At 41.4% G+C, this 12,128-nt stretch overlaps 1 protein-coding gene across 12 annotated transcripts in view; it reads left to right on the plus strand.

The window, feature by feature from the left end:
- EPHX1 (epoxide hydrolase 1) overlaps nt 1-12,128 on the plus strand; it is a 34,506-nt gene that overhangs the window by 6,110 nt on the left and 16,268 nt on the right. For 10 of the 12 annotated variants that reach the window (XM_040611925.1, XM_040611926.1, XM_040611928.1 and 7 more), the window contains 5 exons: nt 5,560-5,744; nt 7,604-7,784; nt 10,005-10,232; nt 11,263-11,392; nt 11,886-12,100. In XM_040611925.1, the coding sequence (XP_040467859.1) occupies nt 5,560-5,744; nt 7,604-7,784; nt 10,005-10,232; nt 11,263-11,392; nt 11,886-12,100 (939 nt within the window). Of the gene's footprint in view, nt 1-2,200; nt 2,492-5,559; nt 5,745-7,603; nt 7,785-10,004; nt 10,233-11,262; nt 11,393-11,885; nt 12,101-12,128 lie in introns of those variants that run through there. The other 2 variants (XM_040611927.1, XM_040611931.1) reach the window with 2 other exon arrangements.

A 12,128-nucleotide genomic window follows, 5' to 3' on the forward strand; every position in this document is an offset into this window, starting at 1 on the left:
TCTTCCTCTTAAAAATGTGGCTTGCAGTACTTTAAATTTATGATTGTGATATGAGCTTTGACTTGGCCAGTAGTTGCATAAATATGTCACCTCTGGGTGAGGCGAAGTGGGTAACTGAACTTAGCCCCATACTACTTCTCTTTTATGCTTAGCTAGGCTTGGGGCTCCATCCCTATTGGATTTCAGTGTAGCACTGAAGAGTTGGTAACACTTGACTGTCGCAGTATTGTAAGAGAAGTTAGGTGGGAATGTGTTGTGTAAGGTGCTCAGCTACTCCCCTGGAGTGAAGTGCCTCAGGAAATAACTGCCATAAGGTAAGTACACGTTTTGGGTGATGCATACAGGGTACCTCCAGAGCCTTAAATTGACTCTCAGTTGATTGTTACTGTTGTCCGAGGGGCATAGCAAATGGACAACTTCAAGGGAGCAGTGCCGCAAGGCTGCAGGTGTGGGGCATTCCTCAGTGGTGATGGAGGCTACCTCTGACACTGTCTTGGGTGCAGCTTGCTACACTCCTGGGAGAGGCTTTGCTGTGCCCCTGGGGAAGAGACTGGGGTTTCTCCTCCTTTAAGGTGACCTTTCCTTGCTTGTAGTTTTCTAATTGGGTTCCTGCTGTACTGGCTAATTTCTGATTGCGAACAGTCTAGAAAAAGATTGTGGAACAGAATGATATCATCTTTTCCTGCTGTTTTGGAGATAGCATTATGTGCTACCTCCCTATGGCAATAAAGAATGTAAATGCTAAATTTCTTATCGAGACAAGCCAGAAACTCTGTTGGATTTGTATTTCCTGTCTTTGATTTGCTTCCCTGCGTAGGGTGCTTTATTTCATCCGATGCCTACCTCTCCTCCTTTCCTACAATGTTAATGTATCCTTTTATGCTCACCTGGGAGATGTTATCAATTGTATGCAAAGCAATTTCTGTGTTGGTAAGCTATTTTGAAGCTTGTCATAATGCTCCATAAACGACATAAGTAGTACGCTTTTCTTACACAAATGTCTTGACTCTGCGGTTTTCTGCCTGTTTCTGGTGCTATACAATGACAAAAATGTGATGCCTGGAGATGGTAGGGTGTAGACTGAGGGTGAAGCTTCTGGGACTGTGCCATGTCTTAGTCCCTTCTAGGCTGTTAGTGCTAAGGGACCCTGCTACAGGTGCCGTGAGTTTAAGTCGTTCAGTGGGTCATTCTTCCTTCAGATCCGTTGGGAAGAGCAACCTGCAATCGCTGCTCTTCAGGCAAACTGATCTGTAAACAAAGACGCTGCAGCAGAGGGGTGCCTTTTCAGTACAACCTAATGCGCGAGTTCATGTTACAGAACAAAAATAAATGGAAACATCACTTCTCAATTGAGCTGTTATTTCTCCTGCAGAGTAATTATTAATCAATAAACCTTGTATCTGACAGCATCAGAGTGTGTTAACTGGTCTGAGCTACCTTGCAGTCTGCTAGTAAACCAACCTTGGAGAGAAAATGTTATTAACTCTAAACCACGATCACCTCTGGCATGTGTCTGAAAGCAGCATGGTCTCTCACAGCTTCTGCTTCACCCATGTGCTAGCAGTTTTGCACTGATAGGGTTTAATAGCACCACTTGGAGCTGGGGATATTGTGCATCATTCAAGCCATAGTTGCTGGGTTGCATAGCATTTGGGCCAAAATGGATTTCCAGATGTTAGGCTGAAAGTCTTTCCAGTTGCGTATTTCTCCAGTAACATGTTTCAGATGGATTCTAACGCTGCAAGGCAAAGGTGAATGATTACCACTAGAACAAGGTGTGGGTTTGGGGGTTTTTGCCATTAAGCTTTTTCATAGATGATCTCTCTAATATATAAATAGCACTGTTCTCTGGGGCATCTGTTACTGGATACTGATGAAGACAAGGCAGGAGTAGGGTCAGTAGCTTTGATGTCAATAATTGCTTTGTTCCTGTGTAACTATTAGCTCTGGTGTTAATGCACAAACAGAGAACAATGCAAAGCAAAATGCAAAAAAAATTGCTGAAAAACAGGAGTGTTTTTAATAAGGAGCACATGTAAGAAGGTTTTGGGGTTTTCTTGCAAACAACATATTTCTTAAGATACACTTGACCTTCTTCAAGAGGAGCTAGTTTTGGGGCTATTTACTGGATCCATCACACTCCAACATTTTTCTTTCAAAACATGTTTTTAAAGTAGCAAAACAAAAACATTCTTCCTTGAACTCTTTAGGATAAAAGTACTGTCTAAGGTATTTAAGTGCTGCCTACAAACAATATTCACCCTGGGGTACAGCAAAGTCTTGGAGCCTAAGTACTTGATGTAATAAATAGAAATATTTCCTTCTAAGGTCTTGCCTTTGGTCGCATAAAAAGAGGAAAAAGCCAAACCAAAACATGAACTCCCTTTGAAGTAGTCATTTGTAAAGGCAACATGCCAGCATGGTTGCATCAAGAGACTTCAAGAGAATAAAAGCACCGGCACCTTGTTTTTTACATCTCTGAAAACTGCAAGTATAGAAAAGTTTTATTATACCTGTTTCTCCTTCCACATTCGTGATGCTGTATTGCTGTATCATGGAACAAGTGTAAGGGACTAATAACTTCCATCTCACAACAGATCTCAGTAGTGATTAGCAGAGGAAATTCTGGTGCAGATGTGTCATGACTGAAGTTGCTTTATGCTGTACAAATAACACACGGGAGTTCTAGAGAACTAGCTTGAATAGCAAACTTGGGAAATCACTGAGTGCATTTGCTCTAAGTGGTCTCCTCTCAGCACAGGTTGGTAGGAGCGTGCTGCGTTCCAGTAACTCATCAATAGCAAAACAATCCCTTTGAGTGTGCTATGAACAAGCGCGAGTTACAATTCTGCTGACGTGCTTTGCCCTTTCTCTTCTTCCTGTGCACTTGGGAAAAAAATGTAGCATGGTTAGAGCTGTAGGCCCCTGTATTCATTGTAATCAGGAATTTTACAGGCACTTTCAAGGGAACTGAGGGGGTCTTAATATAGAGAGCAACTCGGGATATTAGCAAAAAATATCCAGAGGTATCGGAGGTGGCTTCCTCCCAGTCAAAATGACATCTCATGCAAATTGATTTGTCAACCAGCACCAATTCTCTGCAATAGAAGACAGAACTACGTGACACCTGAAGGTGATTTTGATGCTTACTGCTGGATTGTAAACAAGCTCATCCTCAAGTCTGTTTGGAATTAATTGCAAAAATGGGTATCTTTTCACATAGCAAGTCCTTTGTATACGCAGTCCAGGGTGAATGCAAAATACGCATGTTTGTACACAATCCCTCCCATGGCTTCTGCTGCAAAAAATTCTGATTTCTCAAGTTTCCTTGAGAGCAGATGGGGAAGCAGAAATATATTTGTAGCTCTCTGTACTCCAGTGACTTAGAACATCAGTTTCTTGCTAGAGAAGGAGCTGAGATTCTGTTCCTGGGCAAAGCAGTTCAGTGTTAGGTGCTGTGCCTCCCTCGTGCTGGCAGAGGCCGTGGTGCTGCTGCAGTGTAAGCCAGGAGAAAGAGGCCTCTGTTTTTCTAGGTACCCCAGCCATCCTGCCTGAACAATGGGGCTGGCACTGACAGCAGCTCTCTTTTCTCTTGGCATGGCTGTTTGTCGTGGGGCTTTGTAAACATACTGAGGTTGGCAAGAGTTTGAATTTTTTATACATGGTGTTTACATAGTTATGCTGGTGAACCTTTGTAGTCTAGCCGTGGCTGGAGTTGTGCTGTGAATTCAGGGAAGTTGCTGTTGTTCTCTGTGAAGGCTTAGTAATAGAAATGCTGTTAAATACTGTGGTAGATATTATTTCTATGTAAAGTGCTTTGAGGTTTCTAAAAGCCCCTCCAGTTCTGCTCTGCAGTAAAATTTGATGGTGCTCTGGAGGCTCCTAGACTGCATTGGTTTATGTGTTGAGGCAAGCTGGAATTGGATAAACTTTTTAATTCTGGGGTAAATTATGGCCTGAGTATGGTGGAGGTGGGAAAAGGTTGTTGTTTTGTACTCCAGAGAATGCTGTGGAGAAAAACTGGCACCTTCTCAAACAACAGAAAATATGGAAGGACCAGTGAAAAAAATAAACAGATCAAGATCTTTCAGTGCCTATCATTCCCGTTCCTCTAGCCTCTGGGAATTAAGGCGCTTTTCAAGGCTGTAGCGCTTGCATGTGTAAGCAATAGATTTTTCCAGCTTGGTGTCCTATCTGCATAGTGCCCGACTTCTGTAAAAATGTTTAGTGGGTGCTTATTTTGACCATTTTATTTATTTATTTATTGTCAGCCATTAGAAACTTGAACTCAAAATGTGTCCTGTCACATAAAGGCACTTACAAGACTGATCAATTTTACTCCTGTTATAAACTCCCATTAACTTGTGTTAAAATTCCTATTTTGATCCAGGAATAAATTTGGTCTATTCTGTTGACTCTGAGCACCTTCAGACCATCAGATTTACTCTGCAGCAGTAAAATCAACAAAACCTTCTGGCTCTGGAGAAAATGAAGACTTTCCTGTGCCATAAACAATGCTTGCTTTACAGAAGTTTTGAAATACCTCACGTCTTACCAATTTCCAATAAGTGTTTGAAACATAACGTTCTTTAAAAATACACATTAAAATCATAACAGTACTGTTCCCCAAAGCACCTTACAAAAGTTTCTTATACTGAAAGGGATGCTTGAAAACATTATTAGAGTCTGAGTAATTATTTTTTTCTATGCAGCATGAAACAATTCAAATTATTCAAAATATTTTTTTTCAAGGTCTTCTGACTAAAGCACAACAGCTCTGCAGTCAATCACACAGATATGCTGCAAAATTGGATAGTTCTTCACTTTGACAGAATCTTATCACTTGGGGAATGGTGTTTCAGAGCCAGGACAGCATGCACGTGGTCTTTTGTTTTCTCTTTAATACAGTTTAGAAGGAGGAAGAAAGGGAAGGTCCTTCTACCCTTTGTGCTGCAGTTCAAAGGTTATGCAAATATATCCCTGCCACACTCCCCCACGCTGATTGGGAGGTACAAGGTGGCTGCCCTCATGCTCTTCACTTTTTATTCTATATATATGTCTGGGTTGTTGTTTTTTCCTCTGAATCTCGTAACAATAGATACGTGAGCCTTACTGAAGAGATGCTCTGCTTTGGAATTTGTGGGAAATTTAGAGCTTCAGAGGAAGAGAAAGCATTAAATTTGAATTACATCCACAGTCACCTCCTTTACTGTTGAAGTTTGGCAGGAGTCAGCAGACACTGAGGAAGCCAACGAGATGTGTTTTATCAGAGGACTGTTTAATTACCAATCCATGTGATCTCTTGACTTGCTTTGAGTTCAGTTTTTACTAAATGGTTTTTATGTAAAACATTTAATTCTGCCCCATTTGAGTTGCATAGGATAAAACATCCTATTTCTGAAATTTTACAGAAGTGTTGGTGTCCTGTGTGTGGCAGAATATCATGTAGCTCGAATCCTATCTTTAAAAGCAAGAAAATCTCTACAGTCTTTATGAAGTACGTCACATGTCTCTTAACTATCTGGTTGGGCTCACTGGAGTTCTGTTCTTCTCTTGCAGGCATTATGCTGCTCGAAGTGTTCCTGGTTCTGGGGACAGTCATCATCTACTTCTTACTTTCCAAGAAGAAAGAAGAGACATTACCCTTCAAAGACGGATGGTGGGGCAAGGGACCAAAGCCTGACACTGAAGAAGATAGAACTATTTGGCCATTTAAGGTGGAAACTACAGAAGGAGAGCTGAGCGTAAGCAAATCTCTATATCGGGGAGAGAGAAGTAAGCAATGTACAAATAAATGTAGAACTTGTTTTGAAGTTATTTTAAAATTGAACTAATAGTTGTATTTATGAGACTGAGCAACGGTGTCCAGGACTTGGGGGAAGGGATTTTTCAGTACTTGAGAACGTAGGTATGGATAGGCAGGTTTCACATCTTGCTACACAATTTTGTTCTCAGATGGCTGTTGCAAGATTGCTAGTAAACAGACCTATTCTGTAAATACATAATAAACAAAAAAAATCATATACAGATTACTCAACTCTGTGTTTCTGTTTGTGTACTTTCCTTAGTTTGTGTCAACCAGAATAAGAACAATGTCTTTTTTTTTTCCCCCCCTTCTTTTCTTTCAAAAGCAATTAAGAATATCTCATTTTCCTGACTGCTTTATGTTTGCAGCTGTGCTGGGTGCTGAGTCTTCTGTAATTAATGATCTACTTCGGTCAACACTAATACCACAGTGGTAATTGCAGTAAACACGTCCATTGCAGAATTTGTTAGATAGCAAGGTTTTGATTGTGTATGTCAGGGACTGCACAATTTCATAGATCTATGCAGAGTAGTGGTTCAAACAGTATTCATGGATTGCTCGTATTATTCATTTACAATGGATTCCTGTTTACTCAGTAAAGCCTGGGTTTTTTTAACACTTTGTTTGCCCTCCTTAGTAATATCAATGGTCATTGATGTCCAATATCTGTCTTATACTGCTGACATAAAACTAGGTAATTTCTAACTTACAGAGGTTTTTGAAACATGCAATGCTGTATTATGACAGCTATTGCAACATAATGCATTGGTAGAAAATTCTATTTCTAAATATATTCTTACATAAACAAGGAGTTAAAGTTATGCTATTATGCTAGTATACAGTACTCAAACATTTTTTTAAAAGGTGTCAATCCTGGACAAAAAGACATGTTAAAAACTTTATTTAAAAATCCCTGTTTTCTGTACACGTGTTAAAAGCCAAAGCAGTGAGCTTACATACAACTGTCTTGCCTAGACTGAGACTGCCTGTTCAGTGTGAGGCACGAGCTAGTGCATACACCTCACTCATCTTAGAGTTGAGAGCTATCTCTATCGCTGTATTAGAAAGTGCTGTTCAGGTTTAAACCCCACAGAGGTTTGGGCAGCGTTAGATTTCCAGACCTGCCCTCCACCCTCAACTCTTCCGTGGTTCTGTTCAGAGTAGGAAGGGGCTTTTGGCTGTCCTTCCCTGCTGAGTGATTTTGGACTGATTTTGCAGTATTGTCAGCATCCCCTGTAACCTTGAAGTGCAGTGGGAAGGTCACTTTCACAGTTACTCTAGATTGGAAAACTAATTCCAGTCTAGTTTCACCAGCTTTATGGCCATGCAAAATCCCTCAGAGTGTTTCCCAGTGAAAACATCCAGACCCTTGGTTTGGGAAAGAGAGCAAAAGGTTTGGGCCAGATCCTAGCGCTGATCGTGAGGTTGGGCTCGCAGGTAACCTAGTGAACAACATATTGTGAAAAGGCAACAAGATTTAAACTGTGAAGCTGCAGTACTGCCAGAAGAGTGTGTTGTCCTCTGAGGTTATCAGCCTGGCAAAGAGGTTAACCAGCCCTGCAAAACAAAGAGGAGTGAGTGTTAAGAACAGCTGCAAATAGAAGAGGAAGGAGGCCATCTGGAGGAGAAAAAGAATTGGAACAGCTGATGGAGCATCAGCAAAATGCACAGGTGTCATTAGAGATGTTATTTTCATTGTTCTTGTTTCATTTGGGAATAACTAGAAACTATGCACAGTAGAGCCGAAGATGGCAGACGCAAGTGCCTGTAATATCTGTTCTTTCTTTTTCCCTGTAGGACTTATTTAGGAGACTTGACCAGGCTCGATTGACTGAGCCACTGGAGAACAGCTGCTTCCATTATGGGACTAACTCGGTGTATCTCAGGAAGGTTGTCTCCTACTGGAAAAATGAGTTCAATTGGAAGAAACAAGTGGAAATCCTCAACAAGTACCCACAGTTCAAAACTAAGATTCAAGGTATGTGGCTCTTTCCCTTAAAATAAACAGTAACACATAATCTTGTCTGCAAGGGATTGTGGTTGTACGAATGCCATGGTTGTCTTGCACAAGCTGTCCCTTCCTGGCTACCATGGCGTGGATGATTGGCATTGCCGCTGAAGCAGCAAGAAACTCCTGTGTTGTAACTGAAGCCTTTAGGACAAGGAATGACAAATGGAATTCCCTTGTGCATGGATGCGTTGTCAGTTGGTGTTAACTGGAGCCGAGCACAGGCATTTGGAAACAGCACTGGATCTTAAGATGTACACATGTTCCCTGACTTGCATGCAATCATGCAAAAATACCCGCTGATGTCTCCTTGCTCCACATAGTTCCCCAGCTGCTGCTGTCAAGGTGATGCCATGGGTCTGGCAGCCCTCCTCAGCTGGGCGTGCTGGCTGCTCAGGTTGTCCCTGCTTGGCGGGGCAGATGCGCTCTGCTGTGCCATTTCAAGCATTCATAGGCCTAGAAATGCAGGGTGCCTTTCCCTTGGGGCTGACACGCTGCCAGGTGTGAGTGAATGCTTTGTCTTTTCATTCCAAGCACAGACACCTCTGGAAAGACGCCATTCAGCTAAGGTCTTCTGGTGCTGGAGCTTGGTCAAACTGGACATTTTAAATGCTTGAATTAGGGTTGTGTTTGAGTCACTTGGGGGTACAGTTGCAGATTTAGAGCACAGCAGGCAGTTGTCTCGTGATGGCAAAATTCAAGCTTGAGATTATGCCATTATGTTTTTACTTGCACCCATAATTGTGCATTATTTCAAATGGGCCAATTCACTGTAATATTTTAAATGGATTTGGGACAATAAACAGTTGTTACATAGTGGTTAGAACATAAAGATTTTATTTGAATGTATACAACATGATTGATGCTCAGAAAGATAAAAGCAAAATGCCTTCCCTTAAAAAAGAAAAAAAAAATCATCTTAGACAAGAAAGGGAAAAGAAGCTAAGGAAGATGCACTATGTATAGCAATAGGAAGAGAAATTTCAACGTTAGGGATAATTACAGAGATGAGACATGAAAAGACAAGATCAAACATGCTGTGTATCAGATTCCTAGCTTCTGTCATCACTTGACAGCTTTTCCAAGAATACAGAAGTGCACGGAATTGTCAAGGATGGGGAAATCTCAGTGAAAAGGGGTGGGATTGCTGGTGAGCTGGAGTTGATGGTGAGTAAAATGTGCTTAAATGCATCAAGAAATGAGGCATTCAGACTATACTAAGAGCAAATTATTGTTTCCTGGAAAGCAGAGCCCTGGATGAGTTTGAGGAAAAGCGGTTCACCTGAAGCAAATAGTGCAAGCTGTGTGTGAAGCTCACTGCTTGCATATTGAAGGGGTCACAAAGGAAACAGGACTGCAATTTTTACCTTTTTAACAATGAGGAGACTGGTACTAGAACATAGTTTCCTGTTCTGATTTACTCAAAGAGATACTGAAAGCTTTGGACAAAAGGTAGAAAAAAACCTACTAAATGGAACAGTTTGGGTTTTTTTTAGTAAGGCATTTTTTCAAATCCTTGATTCAGCATGATTGGTTTTTCAGCAGTTAAGATGTGTGACTTGATTACAGGAGGCCTCTGAGGCCACAGAATACTTACTGAAAGCTTTTAAAATTCTTTTTGCTGTAACATTGGGATCGAGGGCTGGAGACACAAGGCAGACATACTCAAATGGAAAGTAAGGCATGCATAAAACAAGGGAAGTGATTAACACCCCCAAACAAACAGCTGCTAGCTATGATGGATTCCCTATCTCCCTATCAACTTCAAGTTGCAGTTGTATGCCTTCCAAGAGGAAAAAGCTGTGACTGGCTGAAGCCTAGCCGGTGCCATATAGGGACATTTCGGTAAAATTTAAGGGCACTTGGACTAAATGATGTAATCATCGCTTCTGCCTTTAAGCTGTTTGAGTCACTGTGTTACCGTTAGTAGATTGCTTCACTTCTATGTCTTAATTTGCCAATTTATTTCAAAACAGAAATATGCTGACCTCGTTTGGCTGCTGTGATGCTTAATTGCCCATTATGAAGTACTTTAAGGTCCTTGGGTAGATGGAGCCAGAGAAAAGTGCTGGGTGTTTGCATGCTCACCAAAAAAAGACTTCAGAAAAGATTTATTCATAAGAAGTTCTGTGATTAGTTTCAGTGTCATGGTAAATTTGGGCATGTAAATTAATTATTTTATTTTTACAGGCATTGATATCCATTTTGTTCACGTAAAGCCTCCTTGTTTGCCTGAAGGCCAGTCTGCAAAGCCATTATTGATGGTTCATGGTTGGCCTGGCTCATTTTATGAATTTTACAAAATTATCCCTCTCCTGACGGATCCTGCAAGCCATGGCCTCAGTGATGAGCACGTTTTTGAAGTCATTTGCCCATCTATCCCCGGTTATGGTTTCTCAGAAGCACCCCACAAAAAAGGTACGATGAGAAGAAACTGAACTAACACAAGCCTAGTCTTGCAGTGAGATAGCCCGTTAGCAGAATGGTAACTCCTGGCACTTCATGTTTTGCCAGTGTAGAAACAAAGGTCCTGTGTGTCATGTGGAGAGTGGGAGATAGAGTGTGACTTCAGGTGACATCATTAATTAGTTTCAGCAACAATGTATAGATAATTTACAAAGGACTATAAGAAGTTATGAAGTGACAACTCATAAATTGTAACTGAGTCAATGAATTGTGTGTAGGTGAGCAGGAAGAGTAAAGTTAATTTGGTACTGTTTCTTTTGGGTGTTTTGAATCCATATTCAACAACATTATACAGGTAGGTGAGCAGCAACAGGTGGAACAAATCCATCCATGTATCCACTGGCAGGCTGCAGCCAAATACCTGCTCCTTCAGCTTGTGCTCTGAATTACATAGACACAAGCTGTAACAAATTGGAGCGAGGTAGTATTTAAAGTGATACTGAGTTTAGTATTCAATTTATGTGTGCAGGTGAATGATGTGGGTAGGGCTGGTTTTGCTTTTCTCTACTTCCCTGGGTTTGATTTACGTGGTCAGCGTTCAGTGGAGAAGTGCATTACTAAGTGGAAACTTGCAGTTTCCAACTTTCAGTAAGATGAGACTGAATGGACAGACAAAATGGAAACACATTCCCTGGGCAGTGCTCAGTGGCCCCGGCAGGGCTCAGGAGTGTGACCGCAGTTTACAGGGAGTCTGGCAACCCCTTGGTGGCACAAGTACATGGGCAACTGGTGGGGTTGGGAGAACACTAGTCTGCAGCAAAGGCTGGACATTGTCCTCATGGTTTCTGCTTGCTCTCTAGACCTTGTCTAGATGATGTGACAAGGGCTTGCATGTAGTCCGTCAGATAGGCAAGGAAAAATGGATTTGTAGCTTTTTAGGAACTTTAATATTGCCTTTATGGGGAGAATAAATGCTGCATGGTTGGAAGTGTAGCTAGATTTAATGCAACAGCGTTTTTTCTTTTTCTTTTTTTTAATGCAGACTTTAATTCTGTAAGTGCCGCTTCTGTTTTTTACGAATTGATGCTCAGACTGGGATTCAACGAGTTCTATGCACAAGGTGGCGACTGGGGCTGGCTCATCTGCACCAATCTGGCCCAGATAGCTCCCACGTGAGTAGCCCTTTGCTAGACATGATTGGCACGCAAAACTGATTTATTCTTTGAATAGTTGTTTCTTTTGTGCATTTGAGAGCTCCTGTCCAAGTCCTTACAAGAACGCTATGTAGTTTCTCTCTTCAGTGCTCAGTGTTAAGCAGTGATCCAAAATAACATACTTTAGTTTATACTATATACCTCTTCTATCAAACAGTTGTGCAGTAGTTTTATAATGACCTCACTGGGGTCTAGAGCAGGATAAGTACTTGTAACAAAAGGAGGATTTGTGGCTTAGCACCCAGGAGTGCGTGCTGATTACTGCCAGTTGCCCCATCGACTTGTAATTTTTGTGTGAAAAGCCACACTTCAAAGTACAGTGAAGGTCATGATGTAATTGGCAGGTCGGAATTTAAGTATGTCCGTTTTTGTTAATAAGATTTTAAATATAACAACTTTGAATCATGTTTTATCTGTGTTAACTTGGGGCTTTTTCTATTCTTATTTTTAGCCATATGAAAGGTCTCCATTTAAATCTAGCCTCAGTCACGAACGTGGGTTTTACTCACCTGCTCTCCATTCTGCTGGGCTGCTATCTTCCAAGGCTTTTCGGTTTCCAGGATGAAGATGTGAGGCGGATGTTTCCCTTCTTGAAAAAAGGGCTCTACAGGATCTTGCTGGAGTCTGGCTACGCTCACATACAGGCTACAAAGCCTGATACTGTTGGTAAAACAAACAAAAAACCTTTTGAGCT

Source organism: Falco naumanni, chromosome 12, assembly GCF_017639655.2.
Source record: "Falco naumanni isolate bFalNau1 chromosome 12, bFalNau1.pat, whole genome shotgun sequence".
NCBI classification, from domain to species: domain Eukaryota; kingdom Metazoa; phylum Chordata; class Aves; order Falconiformes; family Falconidae; genus Falco; species Falco naumanni.